Source organism: Anser anser, assembly GCF_964211835.1.
Source record: "Anser anser genome assembly, chromosome: 3".
NCBI classification, from domain to species: Eukaryota; Metazoa; Chordata; class Aves; order Anseriformes; family Anatidae; genus Anser; species Anser anser.
Window position 1 is genome coordinate 72,987,017 of NC_139722.1, and position 18,834 is coordinate 73,005,850.

Below are 18,834 nucleotides of genomic sequence, written 5' to 3' on the forward strand. Positions count from 1 at the left end.
CGCTTCCCGGCCCAAGCAGCAGTTAATGTTCAGCCTTGCTGTGAGGGCCTTGAAGGCAGCAGGGCAGCATGTTGTCCAGCTAAGCAGGGCCCCCAGATGACTTTAGGCTGAGCTGTTGCAAAACCAATGTTTGCTTTGGGGTCAGTGAGGAACAATCTGGTCCTGAGACTGGCAAGAAGGCCCGTGGGGATGCAATTGTGTGTGTCCCGTGGAGCTGCTCCCCTGCTGTCATTTTGTGATGACTTAGCTCTTTGCCAGAAGAAAGCTGGCAGAACATCTGTTTTTATTATAGTACGTCACTTTGAAACCCGATGAAAACTTTGTGCAGAAAGAACAAGGGGGGTGGGGCGGGATGAGGGGGGTAGGGGAGGAAGGGTCAAGAAGTCAAGTAAAACAAATACTGGGTTGAATAAATGGAGACTTCCACAAGCTGAGTCTCAGAGCCCTGACATATCGCAGAGGTGTGTGTCTCCATAAGCGCTGCCCTGCTGCAGCAGGAGCTGCGGAGGTGGCAGCTTCTTCGCTTCCACGCCTTCGCTTCTGCAGCCACCTGCGAGTTATAATGGCACTTTGCTCTTGGTGGCATCATTGATAAAGCAGTGTTGTGCCAGCTCCTGTTCCCCGTAGCAGCAGCCGGGCCCAGCTCTGTGCCACGGCTGTACCTGGAGCTCAGGAACCACTGAAAAACCGCAGTGCAAGGAGACTGTGCCTGGGAAGAACATAATGTCTCCATTTTCAGGCTACTCGTGAGCCTACAGTAGCCGAGTTTTGGAAAGAATTGCTGTTTAATTCATAACTGTTGGATAAAAAGTTTCTGGTATTCTCCCTGGCATTGTCTGAGAGACAGTGTGACTGTGGATGTGGTCTAGGGCAGCAGTCCCTAAGTACTCCTCTTGTCCTCTGCTGTTGCTTTCAGCACCAGCATCCAAACATCCCAGTGCTGGCATAGCTGCAATTTGGAGACTTCACTGCTAATTTTATCCTTTCGAACAGGCCTCTGTAGTCTATCAGAGACTCATTAAGGGTTATTGTCTGGAAGCTATGATCTTAATGTGGTTGTTTTGTCAAGGTGGTCTTGTGTGCATCCCATGATTTTCTGCCAATTCATGGGTCACTGAAAAGCTTATGTCATTTCCAGCTCCTGTTATAGCGTGATCAAAGCTGTAAGTGTGCTAGATTGTGCTTGAGCTTGCTCCAGTCCAATCCCTACTGTATACACTTGTCACATTTCATTCGGTGTATTAGTAAAAAAATATGAATAAATCAGGCCTCTTCCCAGAACTGGGGCTGGTTAGGAGACAAACCCAACTCCACAGAATATATGCAAGCTGCTGAACATGATGTGAACCACATTGCTAGGGGATCCTAGTGACTACAGAGAGCACCTTCAACTTTAAGCCCTACAGCAGTGATTTTCTGGCATGTTATTCATGGAGATCTGCTTAGAAAGCCAGACCCTTTGTGGCTCATTTTCCCCTTAGTCCTGAGCCATGTCCTGAGGCTCTGCTGCCTGCAGCTCCTCTTTGCCTTGCTTTTCGTTTTCCAGCTTATCTAACAGTCAAGTTCAGTGATGCTAAAGCTTAAAAGCCAGTCTGGACTTATAAGTATTTATAATTTTTGTACTTAGATCTCCAGAAGAGGAGGGATCACGTAGGTAGGAAGAGATGCTTCTGAATGCCCCTGGGCTCCACGAGCATGCTCTGCAGAGGTGCTCGCTGTGGGGTGGCTGGAACTGAATCTGCTGAGCATCAGGAGACTTGGACAAATAGTACCAAGGTTTTCAGGAGTGTAGGGGGAGCACGGCAGTAAATCAGCTACGGTCTACATGCTTGCTTTCATGTAAAATCAGATATAGTGCGTGGGGGGGTTGTGAGCACAAATACACTACTGCTTGCTACAGAAATGAACTGCAAGTGAGCAGCCCAAAGGACTGCTTTTTTGTTTTGTTTGCTATAATTAAAAAAAAATTAGAATTCCTTCATGATAGTCCTGCCCACGTTGCAAGAGTCACTGCTGCCGGATGGCCAGGGACACCAGAAGCATGAAAGTGTCCAGAAGGTAGAGAAATTCAGGGAAGAATGGTCCATGAGGGGCCGAAGTAGAAATCCAGGAAGCTAATGTGTAGCTTGGGAGCAGCTCTGGCTGCTGGCAGTGCACGAGCAAGCCGGGAAAGAGCTGACTCTGTTTGTTCAGCTCTTCCCTCAGTGCTGGGTGGGGGCTGTTCTGCTGCCCCTCTGCCCGGGCAAAGGCAGGTCTGGGGCAAAGCGGGTCCTTTTACTTGGGAGTGGCTTTTGAAGTCAGAACTTGGAGATAAATCGTATTTTCTTTTCGTCTCTTTTGCCTGCAGAAGGAATAAGGGAAAGACAGATGAAGCTCTGGGTGGCAAAGAGCATGATCCACTAAGTAATCCATATGCTCACATTCACTGAAAACTAAATGTAATGGTTATCTCATCACGGGCAGTTTTTCAGATGAGGTCAGGTTATTTCAAAGAGAGCAGAAAGAGAAGTAATTTGGAGATCTTCTCTGGCCTTGCTGCAGCTGCATGGCTGTCTGAAAATCATATCAACGGGTCCATTAGTAACTTTGGCATTTCCTACTGGAAGAGCTGTTATTCTAGGTGCTTTCTGAAGTAATGTCTGGTTGTGTAGCTGTATGTGTGGACTTACTAACTTATCTTAGAGACAGCCTCTTCCTGTCCTACCCTGTGCCACATTGCCATTCCTTTCTGGCCAGGTCCTATAGAGCCCCCAACTCAGGGCTCCTGAGCTCTGCCCAGGATTTAGCATCTCTGTGGCCTTTTCCAGCTTGGAGGAATCACTTTTAGCTGCTCCCTTTCTGGCTTGTCCCAGTCTTGCCCCACATATTTTTCTCCATCCGTCTCCATCCTCTTTGCTCCCTTCCCTCTCCAAGTCTCTCTGTACTGTCAGTGAAGCACCAAGGCACCCTGGTGACGAATAGTGACAAGACAGTTTTCCTTCCCAGGTCTTGCTGATGCGAAGGAGAGCTGCCCTGCCCCATGGGGCCTGTCCTCCATGTCGTACCTGTGCATGTTTTCAGCATCTTCAAGGGTCTCAGGCAGAGCTTTTCCCTTGGTCTCAGGTAGGAGCAGAACCAAGCCACCACCGATGAAAGCGATCACAGCTGCAGAGACAGCAAGAGCCAGAGTTGCAAGGGCAATGCAACTTCTAAGTTGCTAATTAATTCTAACTGAGACACAGCTGCCCCAGTGGTTGAATAAGGGCTCCTCAAAGTGGTAATAACACTTGGCTGTTTGTCTATGTGATGCTCATTTCTCAGAGTAATTGCAGTCACCTCTGATGGGGCAATGGAGGTGTGGAGAGCCACCCTGGCCCATAGGCCCACAGGCAGTCTGCCTCCCTTCTCCCTTGTTCGCGCATAGGAAACAGGTTTTGGCTGCATTTGTTCAGCTGGCGTGGGATGGGGGTGATGCTGGCTGCCATCCCTACTTTTGGCTAATTCGGACATGAAATAAAGGTTGCTATCAGCCCCCCTGTCCCATTTTGTCTTCTGTTTAGTTTTAGACCCTGCTATGTGCATCTGTACACACATAGGTGTGTGAGCATTTTTTTTCAACACTTTTTTTTACAGGAAGGAAATAGGTCTTCAGACTCACTGATCTAGGCTGTGGCAAAGCAACAGGTCTCGTAGCTCTTACCAAAGACAACCAGGGGCAGCTCATGCCAGAGCTCTGCAAATCTGTACACGATGAAGGGTGTTATGATCCCACCGAGGTCGCACATGGACGAGCAGGCCAGCACTCCCAGGTTCCTGGAAAGGGTGCAGGCAAGGCTTTGGGCAAAAGCTCATTAACATCTCTCCCCCAGTACAGGGCTCATTTTGCCCTATAATGACGGAGAGATGTTAATGAGCATTTGACCACAGGTTCATCGAACTGCACTAAAAGAGGAGCCTGGAGGATGTCTGGGAAGGTTTCTTACATACCCCATCAGGCAACCACAGGCTCAGGAAAACAGCCCTATGTTTTCTCGTAGAATCAGTTAGGTTGGAAAAGACCTCTGAGATCATCTACTCCTACCTCCTCACAAGGAATCTCTTCTGCAGCTCCCCACGGTGTGTTTGCTGATGGGAACAGCTTGCTTGTGAGCTTTTAGTTTTAAATGATGCTTCTGCCATTTGACAGGACATCTGTAAAGCTGATCCGTAAGCTCCCAGAAGTCCTTTTTCCACAGTAGGCATTGTTGAGGTCCAAATCGTGACTCTACCAAGTCTTTACAGTAGTCTCAAGTGGATACATGGGAACACCTGCTGCTTTTAGCCCCTAACAGAAGATGGTGCACTTACCTGAGAAAAGTGGGATACAGCTCAGGGTTTACCAAGCAAACCATTTCATAGCACATGGTAATTCCCATCCTTCCCAGGCAAGCTGCGGTCATTTTAAGCCAATAAAGAGCTGGAAAGATATTATGCACGTTTACGTTGGAATATAAAACTGCATTTTATTCTTAACATAAAACAGCATTAAAGATTTAATTTTAGAAAAGAGTAATTTTACTGGCATGAAATGTCATGAAGACAGCACGTGACTGTGTTCTGTTTCATTCATTAAAGAACTTATAACATTATTGTCTTGTGATTCAAACAAATCTGAGACTGTCAAAGAGAGGAGATGTTGGTGATAAAAAGTAATTTGGTTTGTCCAGTGTATTAACCAAAAGCTTATACAAAGCCACCATTTCCTGCTTGCAATAAAACTAAACAGAGCACAGCTGCTTTTTCTTTCTTTCTTTCTTTCTTTCTTTCTTTCTTTCTTTCTTTCTTTCTTTCTTTCTTTCTTTCTTTCTTTCTTTTTCTTTTTCTTTTTCTTTTTTTTTAATTGAAGCATTGAAATCTTTGAAATTAGCACTGAAATCTGCTAATTTGCAAGATACTCTGTACTTTTGCACAGAGACTTCTGATGGCTTTTAGACGGGGCAAGCTTGTGCTGTCCCCTTTCTCTCTTGGTGCGTGCTCTGTAATTGCTTTCGCACCTGGACATGCAGGCGTCTGTTGCCAACAAATGAGTATCCCAGCCCTGCACTGGGTGTCAGTCCGGGACGCTGCTGTGTTCCCTTTGGGTCCTTTGATCCCAACCTGATCTTAGGTTGTGTTTTCAGCAGTTTTGGCAACTAGTATATACGCAGCACTGAGTTTCTTCCTCATCTACCCAGCTGAGGGATGCACCCAGCCCTCGGCAGCATTTCACCAGCTGATAGCTGCTGATAACCCCTTCCTCAGACCCCCTCTAGAGCCATGCCACTGGCTGCTGCTGCATGTGGTTGGCATCGACTGCAGCTGTGGGCAGCAGCTGCGGGCTCCCACCCCAGCAAAGCACATCAGACCCGTCTGTGCCTCTGCAGTCCCCAGCCGCTTGTTAAAGTGTCCACTGTCTGAATGCGTTGTTTTTTTTTTTTGCCTATGACATTTTTCCGTAACACTTTGTGGTTTCTGTCCTTGTCCCTCCATGAACTGATAGTTGTTTGGCACTGCAACTTCTGTGGTTTCAGCCTAATTATACTCCACAAAGAGAAAGGAAAGATGTTTCTTTCAGTAGCCATTGAGGGACGCATTTCTTTGAGGCTCTGGCCTTGCAGAGAATGCCCAGCTGAATACACACCAAGTGCCTGTCACCGTGGTTGCTCAACATCCTACACTGATGGCAGCAGCACTGCAGAAAGCACTTACTGTACCCAGATGGTGTCTAAGTGTGTGTGCACCCCTATAGTTTTCCTTTTTAGAAATGGAAAACAGGGATTTGGGGATGAACACCCAGAACTGTGCATTTAAATTGAAATTTTAAGCTAGACAAAAATCATAGACTTAGCATGGCATTCCTCAGGTCTAGCACCTGGAGACTTGCTATCTGATTTGATGCCATTTTGGAAATGTTCACCCCATTTCTCAAGCCTCTCATTAGCTGGTGTAAATGGTGGTGCTGGGACATACATGAGCTTTTACAGTATTTCTCTTCACTGGATCACAACACTGACATGGTCTAGGTTCACAAAGATTGCTTTCTGTTTCCAGAGCAATAATAAGGAGATAGGGAGAGAACTCATTGACCAAGGAGGTCCGAGTGACTCACTGTCTGGGACTAAAGCTGTAACAAGGCAGGCGCCACCCGTCAGCACATTTGCCACAGCCCACGGGTAGCGACGGCCAATGCGATCCACTGTCAGCAAGAGGATGAAGGCAGCTGGGAACTCAACAAGGGCAGAATAGAGGAAATCCAGGTAGATGTTCCCACTGGCTATTCCCATGTGCATGATGAGCCCCTGGTAGAGGACGGAGCTCGTGAACCTAGGCAGAGAACAGGGTGCAGTTGAAGCCAAACTCTTTGGGAGAGAGTTTGTGCAAAGACCTCAGATTTGCAGCTGGTCAGGAGCAAAACAGGCTTAAATCAATGATGACAATTCAAGGCACTGAATACAACACCTCCGTCTGGGCTGCAAAACCATTTCCTTACCAACTGTACATCAAGATGCACGTGTGCTTTCTTATCTGAGGTGTCCTGACCAGGTCTAGAAATGAAGGTTTCAGCTTTTCTCCATCGTCGTCCTCAGATTTGAGATGCTGAGAGCACAAGCAAGAGAAGGATAAGAGATTAGAGTGGGCAGGGGAGAAGCTGGTGAGCTCTGCAAGGATATTTTCCTCTGGATTAATGGGAAAATGAGGGAATTGATTTGCCAGTTATGAAACTGAAGGGAAAATAACTTCTCCAAAGTGTTTTAGGGAAAGGCAACATGAATATTTATGTAGACAGTCCTCATGTCCATGCAGCCACGTGTATGAGGCTGTTGCATGGCATGAAGCAGCAACTTAAAAAACAATGAATGAGGATGTCTTGGACTGTTCAGTCATGAGACTGGGAGAGTTTACAGTGTGTTGATTGGTACTAATTAGAGAAAGAATGTTCCTTCTCTGCTGGCTACTTTTGCAAGCCTCTCCTCTCAAACATGCTCTGTTAGGGTCCTTGGCAGTCAAAGAGAAGAACTTGTTTTATTTAGGGAACTGCTGTCCTTCTGGTCACTGAGCTGCTCCCTGCTCTAAGCCCTAAGCAATCTTAAACTTAGAACATTGTTTGCCCTGAGCTTTGCATACATATTTGCTTTCAGCAAATGTAGTGCAGTCACCTGGAACGAGAGAGGTAGTTTCTTCTTATTTCCCTTGGCAATGCGCTTAATAACTTCCATGGCTTTGTCATTTTGCTTTTGAGTTATCAGCCACCTGGGGGACTCAGACAGACACCTGCAACACACAAGCATGACATCTACAAGGCAGGAAAATGCATTTTTCTGTTAGACATAAAATGAAAATGGAACTGAATTTCTCATGCTAGGGTCCTACAGTATACTGAATACCTGTGAGCGGTATTGAACTTAATGGTATTTGTGGCTGTCAGTGATTGTGTTCTGATTTGGGCTCCACTTGGATGATGACTTGGCCTGATTTTTTGTTTGTTATTTTTTCAATGTTAAAACAATTTCATGACATTTTGGAAACATTCTTCTAAGGTAGATTGTGTTGATATGTTTTAGAAATGGCTCGCGGTCTGTAGGTACTAAAAGAACATCTGTAAAACTGATAAACTGATCCTTAAGCTCTTCCGTGTTAAAAATAAACTTAAAAAAAATTCCCCAATCTGGTTATGAAACTTTCTAGGGAAAATTGTCACTTTTTTTTTTTTTTTTTTTTTTACAAATAATCAACTAGATGGTGTTAAAAACAAAGCAAATTTAATTAATGATTAAAAGATCCCACTTTTCACAGTACCTAGAAGTACTTTTCAAAAGCCAATGATTTCTTATTTTGTGATGGGTGGCAAGGCCTCCAAACACAGACACATTACTGTGTGTAGTCCCGTGCTCTCAGGTGGCTCATGCCAGATCTGGTCAGATGTTGCCTTGGAAGTCCTACCAAAGGCAACAGTCCTCTGCAAAGCAGCTTCAGCTTCCAGGTGCAGTCCCCGGCTTTTATCTGCTCGGCTTGGAGTTGCTGGGAGCTGCAACACTGGGGACTTACCAATAGTAGAGCAGGAAGAAGAAATTGGGCAGGGTGACAGCGAGCTGAAGCCACCTCCAGTGCTGGAGCACGTAAGCCACAGCAGTGAAGATGAGCAGCCCCACGGTGAAGGCCAGCTGGTAGATAACGCCCACGGTCCTCCGGAAGCTTAAGCCAACAAATTCCGCAGCTGCAAAAATAATGTTACGTGAAGCACAGGGAAAACATGTGGGGCTGGGGAGCTGGGGGAAGGGAGCTGCCACTGGCTGCACGATGTGGAGCCCCCGCAGCACAGTGTGGGGGTATGGGTATGGATGGAAAAACACAGCAGGATGGGGTATGGGCTGTGGGCTTGGTCTTTGCCACTGCTCTGAGTTTCTAGGAGGTGTCATTTGCTCTGCTTTGGAGGTGGCCACAGCTGGGGCTGCCCATGAAGTCTCCACCATCCAGCTGGGGACTTGGTCTCTGCCTCCAGGGGTGTCAGGGCTCACCCATAACACGTGCAAAGACAGCTTTCTCCCTCCTTCTCCTCCTGGCTGAGGACTGTCTGGGAACACAAGCAGTCTGCGTCACCCTGCTGGGCTGCAGCAAAAGCCATTTTGGCACAACGTCTGCGAAACATGAACGTTGTCTCTCACAGCACTGCTGCTGCTGCCTTTCCTGCAAAAGTGGTGGGTATCTCTGCAGCATTTCCAGTTCTTGTATCTAGACTTTGTCCTCCATTTTGACATGTGACTCTTCAGGTACAAACCCTCCCTAGTTTCTATAGCCACCTCCCAATTATTATGCTTATATGTACGAGCCGATGTAAGCTTTCCAGGAATATGATGTAGGCGCGATAACAAAGTGTGCAGGCCTGTAAACCCTCAGACAGACATCTCACAAAACAAAACACAGCTTGGCTCATAGACATCCGCTTTTGGCAGTTAATAGCACATGGTCCCTGTCTGCTCTGGCTATGCACAGATCCCTAAAAAATGGAGGGCCCAAGGTGAGGTGAGTCCTGCTGCTAAACCGGGGGGTCGTGGCCGGAGGGTGTACTTGTGAGGTGCTGTAACTAACTCAGGACGTAGCCGGTCAGCCAGCCCCCCTTGCTGACCAGTCCCTGGACCAGACGGAAGACCACCGCCCACGTGTAGCTGGGTGCGAAGGCCATGAGAACCCCTGAGACCGAATTGACGAGGACTGTGATCAGGAGGCAGAGCTTGCGGCCAAACCTGCAGAAGGAAAGAAGAAAAAAAATAGAGGAAAGAAAGGCTCATCTCATGGCTGCACAAAACCCCAGCTGAATGGTAGAGGCATTCCTCATGGATTGCTCATTACCAGTTGAAATAACAGGTGCTTTCTTCTGGCAGATTTTGTTCAAGGTGGTTTCTCAGGTACAAGGAGAGTGAAGGCTTATTAGCACCTGAAGTCCTGACCTGAGTAATAATTTACTGTTTTCTCATCTACTCAGTGACATTTTTAAGGAGCTGACCTCTCCTTCCCAAGGCACTTCTCTGTCCCTTTCCTCTCACTTGCCTTCACACCCAGTGGGCCCTCCCAGGGCACAGACCTGTGGAGAACAGCCCAGGTGCGAGGCACCCAAGAAGCCACCGTGCTTGCTTAGAAATGCCATTGCCACAGCAGTCTGAGCACTGGTATCTAACTGGTGGTGTGCGGAGTGGCCCAGGCCAGAAGCAAGACTAGGTAGAAAAGAAAGGTACTGTATCTCTTCAGAGAGATGGTTGAAAAGGCGGACAACCACATGAGGGCTTCAGGGCCATGTCTGAGCACTGGAAAAATCAGAATTCATGACAGGACCATGCTTGTCTGTCTCAGTGGGAGGAAGGGGAGCATGTAGGAGCCACCCTCTTTGATTTAGTTTGCTTTGTTTTATTCCTGAGCTCTGGTAGTTTTCTAGTTTGCACAGGCTGGTGATGAATGCCAGCAGTCCACGTGGTGCTTTGGCAGAAAGCAAGCGCAACCTGCTTTGGCCAGGCTCCCCTGCTCACCCACCGCGCAGGCAGGGCTGGATGGAAAAACAAATGGTGTGAAGAAGCTGGAAATGGTCCCTGTCCCCCTTCTGCCCGCCTTTTTTTGAGTAGTGGTCTGGATATACTCTTCCCTTTACAGCATTTTTCGTCTTGATGGAAGCTCAGGGAACTTTTCCCATCCTTTTTTTTTTTTTTTTTTTCTTTTTTTTCAGGTCATTACTTACTTCTGGTTAATGACTTAGTTGTTGAGTTTAAGAAATGCTCTGATGTAGCTCTTCAGCCCATCTTTCAAAGCTGCAATAGTTTTCATGTGTATAGTGTTTGATAACTGTTATCTTTACGTATTTTCTCAATAGCCTTTGCTACATGCTGAGCTTTTCTTGAAGGGGGTCTTGTACATCCCTATTTGTCATTCCCTGTATCACAGTGACTCACTGATAGTCAGGAATAGATTGTTTCCAAAAGAAACAAGCTTACTAGAGCACTGGGAAGGCATTTGTTCTCTAGCTGACAGAGACAAATATTCAGTTAGAAGTATGATTTATAAAAAACATTAAATTTGTCGATGTCCACTGACAAAAATAGTGTGATAATAAATGCCAGCCAAAATAAATGTCTTTAGTTCTCCACAATAACATGGGCAGATCAAATCTCTCATACTTTCCTTCTCTCATGAGTCTGACACACAGACATTTTTGACTCTTAAAGGCCGGCTCAAGAGAGCCTTATCAGACCATGAGAGAAGCCCTCTCCTGAGAAGACCTTTTCTCAGAACCCTGGCAATGAATGACAGACGTACAAACGCTGCATCTTAGCACTGACCTCGGCAGGTGTCTCAGGAAACAGGAGTGCCTTTTCCAAGACACCCATGCCTGGAAGTGTGCCCAGAGACTGATGAAGCAAATGTAAAGGTCTAATCCCTTTGGGAGAAGCATAGTTCGGACTTGAGAAGAGCTGATGAAACCTCCTTTTGAAGTACCTAAAATGTTCTCAGGAGTTGTCCTGAGTACATCAGGTTGCAGCAGTCTAAAGCACAGGAAAAACAGCACTCCATATGCACTCCTGATTTCTGATTAGGAGAGGATGGATATTTCAAACACAAAAGTTGGGCCTTTTTCCCATTCCATCTACTAAAATTGAATCTTCTGGGGTTGTTTTTGCCCTAAGCATAACTCTCTACGGGTATGAGATTTTGTTTAGCTCTTGGGTGCTTGTAGTGATTTAGGACCCCAGAGAACTGGGAGAGAGTGCCAATGAGTAGAGCAGCAGAAAACCCCTCAGCACTATGAAAACAAGCACTTGCATTATCTTAACATCAATGATATCCTACTCATGTCTTCTCATACTTTTGCCTGATAATAAGACATGGTAAAAAGATTCTTCAGTGTTTTGACACAGAGAAAGCATTTCAGATATAATTTGCTGTGGGATTGAGGTTTCTGGTTTCCGTTGGTTCACATATCTATACGCTGCCAAGAAACGCCTTTGCTAGTTAATGTTATTGCTTAGTCCATCTCTGTCCTGGAAAGGGAATTTAAAGAGTAGCTCCTCTGATGGCCACAGGATCTGCTCACTGCTATTTCATGTCCTACCATTCCTGGAAGAATGGCTGCTACATATCTTGTCCTTTGCTCCCATAAGCTGTGCCTTATTATCAAAGCATCAGTTCTGGGAAAACGGATGGAATACTTTCAAGTATGAAAGCCTCGAAAACTGGACAGAGAACAAGAGCTTTGTTTTCAGAGAAGAGAAGATTGTAGTTTTACAAATGTTTCTGGTGCAAAAAGAAAACAAGATTTTTCAAAATGTGTGAAGAAAAGCAAAAAAAAATAGCTTCAGAATGTGAACCTTTATCCGTCAAATCACACAACGGACTCCAGCCCAGGCCTGAAGACTGGACATTGGGTCTTTATGGTAATTCTGCAACCATATGATATGTTTCACCTGAGAAAGCTTTCTGCCACAGGGGTAGCAGCACACAAGAGGTGGCCAGAAAGAGTTACTTTGATAAATTAGGATCTTCTGATGAAAAATGTTTAAGCATAAAGCTTTCAACATGCTCTGGTTCACAGACCGTAAGATAATGGTTTTCTGCAGACCGGGAAGTGGTCTGTCCAACCTATGCGTAGATGAGCTTCTTTGTAAACATGTTCATCCATGTCGGGGGACAGCATGGGGGTAGCAGCTTTTTCCACAAAAATGGTGCTCGCGGCCTAACCAAAGATGTGTTTTCATACAACAAAACGTGATGTGGAACCAGCAAGACACACAGTCCCAACCTTAATACGTGACACTTTACAGAATTGCTATGGGTGACAGTGGTGCACCTTCCTGTTGGGTTTTCTTCTCTGCTTGGAGAAGAAAGGAAAGTGAAAAGAAGGGAGCTGTGGCAATATCTGTTCAGCAAAGTTGATTTTGGGGCCTGCTCAGCATGGCAGGAAAGGCTGTAGACATCAGCACTCATAAATTCTGAGAATTCAAGAAAAAAGAAAACACAAAAATATTTCTCCAAGATGGACTGGCAATGCTAGAGAAGGAAGCCTTTGTCTCATTGTTCAGCCCCCATTACCTTCACCTCTCCAAATTCCAGTCTCTCTTACTATTTTGCTAAAAAAAGTGTCGAACAAGAACAGGAAGGTCAGTGACAAACCATAAAATTTGTTCTGAGTGTAACCTAAAAAAAAAAAAAGTGGGCAGATATATGGCACAATGACATTTATCTCGGAAAAGAGAATGTGAGGGATAATAAAATCTAGACCCGGCTATGTATGCAGCCAGCTGAGAAAGGGATGGATCAAAGAAAATTTAGGAAGGAACAACTATTTCTATTTCTGCATTGACAAAACCACTCCTATTTTAAATCTGATTTATGGCCAGCTGGTTAGTGTTAAAATTAACGTGAAAAAAAGTATTATTACAAGATGGGTAAATAAATCTTGGTGCAGGAGTTACAATTTCATTTCAAACTCTGCGCTCCCATTGCAGTTTGCCACTGGAAAAGAAAACAAAATCTCTTCACTCCTAAGTATGCAAATTCTACACAAACCACTGGGAGAGTGAATGCCGTGACATTTCCATGAATTCCTGGATCACAACAGCCTTTGAAATCAAGGGCTTAGGAATCACAATCTACCCCTTTGTACGTGACACATGGGCCTTTTGTACCAAGTTCTGCGTGCACTCATTTCCTCCTTGAATCATACATGTGGTTCAGTGACATGGAGAAAACAAAACCAGAGGGAGCAGTTCATCTTACACCTGCCTGCACGCTACCTACCTGTCTGCCATGTAGCCGATGACCATGGAGCCAATAAAAAATCCAGCGTTTACACATGACTGAAAGAGGTCAAGCTTCCAGGAGTCCTCACACACCAGGTTAAACTGCAAGGGCAAGCACAGTTAGAAGAATGGGAATGTTCAACACAAACGATGGCTTGTTAAGGATGGGTAATGGAAGGAACCAATGGGAAAAAAATGAAAAGAAAAACAACAACAAAAAAGGATCTGAAAAAGAAGCTAATCTCTTATAAAAAACATCTGAAAGGCTTGTGCAGATTATCCCAGACCCCGCAGAAAAGTTACACCCTGGAAAATGATTACGCAATGACACATAAAGGGAGTGAGAAAGGCAGAGACTCTTTGAACAAACAAATGAAAAAGCTCAGAAAAATCTCACCCTCTCCTCCCCCACATCTGCCTGAAATCTGGAGGACACTTGCAGCACCATTTCCTTCATGGATGTCAAAGCCTGCTCCTCATCGTGTATCATCTCACTGAGTGAAAGCAGCATAGGGCACAAGGTGGTGGGGCCGCCGCCGTACCAGCGGAGGTCTGTGTGTACAGGGACTATAGGCAGAGGAGATCTCCATCTGTGGCTCTGCTCTGCCCTCAGATGACACTGCTCGTGGGTGAGGAGATGTTTTCCCAGCCTTGGCCAAACTGAATGAGTTGCAGCAGCTGGGAGAAGCCAGGCAGTTGGCCAGATGTAAATTTCATAAAGGTCAAAGAGGAGTCTTTAGTAAATCCCCGAGCTCCTTGTTGGAGCCTTCATCCAGGCTTGTGTGTGACAGGCGAAGAGGTCCCAGCGTAGCTGAGATCTGCCAGCTGGAGTCTTTCTTTTGTGGCTTTGCAGCACCTTGAAGCATGCTGCCGTGAGCTCTGGCAGGGGTGAGCTGAGAAATGGCTGTCCTGCTCCTCACTGGCACCGGCAAAAAGCCCAGGCTTTGACAGACTCACTGCGGTGAAAGGGAACTCTGTAACCTCCTTCTGATTTACAACTGGCAGGCTGTCAACCCACACCCAAGCGGGGGGGAAGGCACACTGAGGTTAACTTCTCTGCAGCAGTGTTTTCTTTTGGGAGACGGGAATGATGCTGCTTTTTTTTTTTTTAACCTCAAGGATTCCTCCAAGGAGGAGGAACTCAGACATTACAGCCTCCAGGACAATCACCTGTTTTTAAAACAAGGCTCTGCCTGTAGGATGCTCTGGAAAAGCAAAGTTTACAGCTGCTGCGCACTGCTGAACCTGCAGAAGCAATCTGCACTGTTTGGTGGGAAAAAAGTAAAACTCTATTTTTACGATGTATGGAAATACTAAATCACGAGTAACCAGAATTCAGCCTGGAAACCTTATTTCACCTTCTCTTTCTAACCAGGGTGAGTTTAAGGTAGGCAGGCAAGAGTGATCATGTCGGATGAACCGTGCCTTACCTCGGTGACAAGCGAGGTCCCTGGGTAGTCGTAGAGCCACCCGTCCTGGCAGGGGCTGAGGGGGACGGAGCTCCGGTTGCCCGCGAGGCTGCCCAGGGGGTCGGTGCAGCTGAGGCCCGTCGCGTTCCAGTCCACGTCGTACCTCCTGCAGCGGCTGCCGAAAGCGGCCCCGTGGCCGCCCCACTCGGGCACGGTGTGGTTCAGCTGCTCCGCCAGGCTCCAGCCGCAGCGCCGGCTCAGCTCCGCCACGCCGGGGCTGAAGCAGCGGTGCTCGGGGGTGAACCCGAAGAAGACGACACCCACGTAAATGGGAGTGAAGGCGGCAGAGAGCAAACATAGGACGAAAAAGGTTTGCTTTTGGAACCTGCCAAATTCGCCGATCTCCTCTAAAATGTCATCCAGGGTTGGCATCTTCCTCTGTTGCAGCTCATTAAAATATCTAACTGGGGCTTTTCACTGCTTTTGCCTTTGCTGTGAGCTTAAATCACAGCTGAAGTGTTTGTTCAAAACCCACGAACCAATAATTAAAGAAAATGGTCAATCGTCAAGCCATGCATTGCAACCTTTGTCTCTCAAATGCCCCTTCTAAACAAACTTTGGTTCTCATGTTTTGGCCTTCTTTTGTTGCTTTATTTTGTATGTGGCAGGCTTGAAATACAAGAGTTGGTGTCCTACCTTATGACCATTTCAAGTCATTGACAGTCTGTCAGTGCACAGTATGGGGCAGGCAATGATTCCTTTGTCCAGTGTTTTCCACTTAACAGAGACCATAAATATTTCTAAAGCAATGTCATTCTCTCCTCTGTATATGAGCAACTGAAGGACCTGAACGTGCGCCTAAGGAATGGAGGCATCTTCAGTCTGTTTTGCTGTGTGGGATGATTTCTCTTGTGTTCCCATAGCTGCAGTTACATAAGGTCCTTTCATGTTTTTCCCCATTTGCTTCCGCTGTAGAAATTAGCTTGTGTCAAGTAATATAAGAAGTGATGGAGAACTGGAAAAGATTCAGTGCAGTGCAGCTGAGCATCAGAGGTGTGGATTTGGACAAAAACATCTGTGGACAAAGGCTTTGGCCTTTTAAAGAATATTTCTTCCTGCAAATGTTCTGAAGACAGTTTTTATTGTCGCTCTTTTCCAGCCAAAATGAAAAAACTTTGCAGCTTGCTCAGTGCTTCTGAAGGGAATCCCTGCGCAGGTGGGTGTCACAGAGTTAATGTCTCTCCCAAGGACACTCAGTGACCTCCCTGAGATTTATGAGGCACAAAACGAAACGAACTTTGGAGGAAAACAGAGGTGATAAGTAATGTGATATTTTAAAGGGCTATTAATAACAAGCCCTGCTGAATTGCAATGGCAGTCATACCTAGGAACTGTCATGAATCACAAAAGGGACTGCTGCTTTGCAATAAACATCTTTTACCGTTAAGAAAGGAGCAGACCTTTGACCATTTACGACTAAACTGTTCACCTATCTCTGTTCAAGTCTGTTTTACATCAGAAGCGGGGAAGAGGCTAGTCCCTTTGCGAATGCTCCAGGTCAGTGACAGGACCTCACTGCACAAGCATCCTTCAAACCTTACTCCCACCTGCACACACACGACTCAGCAGTGCATGTATCTGGCGTGTTCATTCTCAGCTGAAATTTGGGTCAGCCAAAACTCAATTAATTACAGCAACAAGTGCATAAAGCATCCTGGATGTGCACTTTACTCCCTTTCCTGATTCTGCCTGGTGTAGTTTCACAGTGGAGGAAGACTGATACAATTACTGGGTCCAATGCCAATTCTGCTGGCAGAAGGTTGTGTCTCCACTTTTAAGGTACGTTGATGTTCCTTCTCTTGGAAAACGTCCAGCGACACTTAGGCGTTCTCTTGTATTGTCAGTAAGCTACTGAGTAGCTGCAGATATTTCATGGCATTCAGAAGATTTTGTTATTGATATCTGAGCTGCCCTTGAATATCATAGCAAGACTCTCTCCTGTGTACAGTGACACCAGTCTTAGGGGAACTGAGTAGTTTTCCCAAACTAACATGCGTTAACCCTTCCTCACGTGCTGGTTCCTCAGTGACCACTTTGGAAAGCAGTTTCTGTGAAGAATAGCTGTTTGGTTCAGCTTTGCTACCCAGCCAAGGGCACAGCTCAGCCTGGTGGGCTCCATCCTTCTGGACTTCTCTGTCTGCAGGGAATTCACTCAGCAGCTCAGCGGGGCTCAGTGTGCATCTGTGCTGCTGGGACAAGGGCTGAGGGGATGGAGCAGGGCATGCACTGGCTACGCCACTTTCCCTCAGTAAACCCTCAGTGGTACATCCCACCAACATAATGGCATGTCACTCTTGTTGCCTGAGCATACCCGAGTCTGTCTGTCTGATCACTTTAAGGTGTTTTGCAGACAGACTTTTTGAGTTTTCAGATCGGAGATCGGGATCGGAGCAGGGAGCAAGCAAGCATGCAGTTCTGCTGCTGGAGAGGAGTGCATGCAAACAGTGGCAGCGTGATAGCTCGCCAGGGTGACATCTGTACACCAAGAACTTAAATGGGACTGTATACGGGCTCTAGCATTGTCCCACATCCACACTTCCTAATCTTTACCAGTCTCCATGACTGCTTTGCCTGATTGCCATTGGCACAGTCCTCACGACACTCAGGTGTGTTTGGAGCAGTGGCACTGGCTGCAGGCTGTCGCAGGTGGGCAGAAGAGAAGAGATCACTCTGGCTGGGGATGGTGCAATATAGATGTAAGCCACACCGTGCCACACACCTCCAGCAAGAAAAAATGGCCCTGCCCATTTTATTTATTAGCGCAGGTGCAGCACAACATCAATCGATGCACAACGTGTAACGGCAGGGTGAACAAAGCCCGAGCTGCTCTGCTAGCAAAGGCTATCTGAGCCTCCAGTGGAGGAACCACGTTGCCCTGCAGTGGCAGGTCCATGAAACAAACCATCAGCTGGGACAGCTTTACTGTGTATAATCAGTAATCTCTTCAGTTTACGGCAGTGAAACATTACCATGCCTGCTTTACAATCAGCCTTCCAAAAGATGTGTTAAGTGTTCCTGTACTCTGACCTTCCTGAGCTTTAGCAGTATGCTCGCAGGGCTGGGTGAAATGGGAATGAAGCAAAGGCTAAAATTCTGCTCTAAAATATTATGGATGCAAATGCAAGGCAAGTCTAATTCATCCATAATAATAATGCATACTGATAATTACAGGATATATAAATAACACTTTGCTACCAAACAATAGCCATGACTTTCAAAGATCTGAAAGCATCTTCTTAGTCCTGAAGGCCAAGAAACTGAGACAGAGAGATATAACAGGCTAGCTCTTCTGAGAGCTTAGTTTTCAGCTCTTTGAGGCTAAAATGATTTACTAGAGGTGAGCTAGAGGTTTCCACTGAGGTGCCTCCTAAGGTGTTCTCCTGAAAGTCTTCTTGCATGAGTAATATTGCTGTGCTGAATTCCTTCTCGTGAGTCACTCTTTCATTCACATCAGGTAGTAATGATTTTGGTGAGGCATTTTGCTGTATGTGTAGGCCTTATCGCAACTCTCTTTCCTGTGAGTATAGCAAGGACGTAAGCATTTAACAGTGAGCTATAGGCATGGTGCTGCGTGCCAGAATCACAGGCTGCCATGGACCCAAGGAGGAAATACCATGTTCACAGGAAAGCTGTGGAGTCACTGCAAGCCTCCAAACAAGCGGCGAGCTGTACTCCCGCTGGGGTTCATGGCCTGAGAACTTGGGTGCAGGTACGTGAGGCAGGGAGAGCCAGTCCGAGCTGTTGGTGTGAAGGTCCCCATCACTCCCCATCCCCTGTCCATGCCCAGTTCTGGCACTCGCTGGCCCTGCGCTCCATGAGTGGAGCCAACTCGCAAACTAGGCCAAGACTGATCCTTGTAGCTGTCCTTGCAGTTTTGCCCTGCAGTATTTGGTCACAGGGGCTCAGCAAAGGGCTGAGGAGGTGCAGAGTCAGTGCAAGGGAAGGGTCAGGACCGCATGGCTGGCAGCTGCAGGGAGAGGGAAGCTGGGACCAGGAGGGGAGAAGCAGGATGTCCTCCTTGTGGTGAGATAGCTTCAGCTTTCAGCAGGGCTTCACCTCAGCTAACTTCAGCCATGCAAATGCTGAGC

General features: G+C 46.5%; 1 protein-coding gene across 2 annotated transcripts; it reads right to left on the reverse strand.

Annotated features, from left to right (window-relative positions):
* Positions 1–2,140: 2,140 nt before the first annotated feature.
* LOC310897720 (solute carrier family 22 member 2-like) lies at positions 2,141–15,215 on the reverse strand. Of its 2 annotated transcripts, XM_083831610.1 has the most exons (11): positions 14,708–15,215; positions 13,276–13,379; positions 9,085–9,239; positions 8,044–8,212; positions 7,155–7,269; positions 6,488–6,594; positions 6,107–6,321; positions 4,327–4,435; positions 3,680–3,792; positions 3,045–3,144; positions 2,141–2,341 (listed from the first exon to the last, which is right to left on the reverse strand). In XM_083831610.1, the coding sequence occupies exons 1-11, from the start codon at positions 15,116–15,118 to the stop codon at positions 2,275–2,277; spliced, it is 1,665 nt and encodes a 554-aa protein (XP_083687736.1). In that variant the 5' UTR covers positions 15,119–15,215; the 3' UTR covers positions 2,141–2,274. The 2 variants fall into 2 exon arrangements, with proteins under 2 accessions (XP_083687736.1, XP_083687735.1); XM_083831609.1 differs by lacking the exon at positions 2,141–2,341 and having other exon boundaries at positions 2,787–3,144; positions 14,708–15,213.
* Positions 15,216–18,834: the final 3,619 nt, after the last annotated feature.

What these genes read in the sequence shown, in the direction of transcription:
- LOC310897720 (XM_083831609.1), bottom strand. Translation starts at nt 15,118, where the DNA reads ATGCCAACCCTGGATGACATTTTAGAGGAGATCGGCGAATTTGGCAGG. An exon ending in ATCGGCTACATGGCAGACAG is followed by an intron (nt 9,240 to 13,275) that starts GTAGGTAGCGTG and finishes TTCCTTCTGCAG; the next exon opens with GTTTGGCCGCAAGCTCTGCC. An exon ending in CTGTATCCCACTTTTCTCAG is followed by an intron (nt 3,793 to 4,326) that starts GTAAGTGCACCA and finishes CACCCTTTCCAG; the next exon opens with GAACCTGGGAGTGCTGGCCT.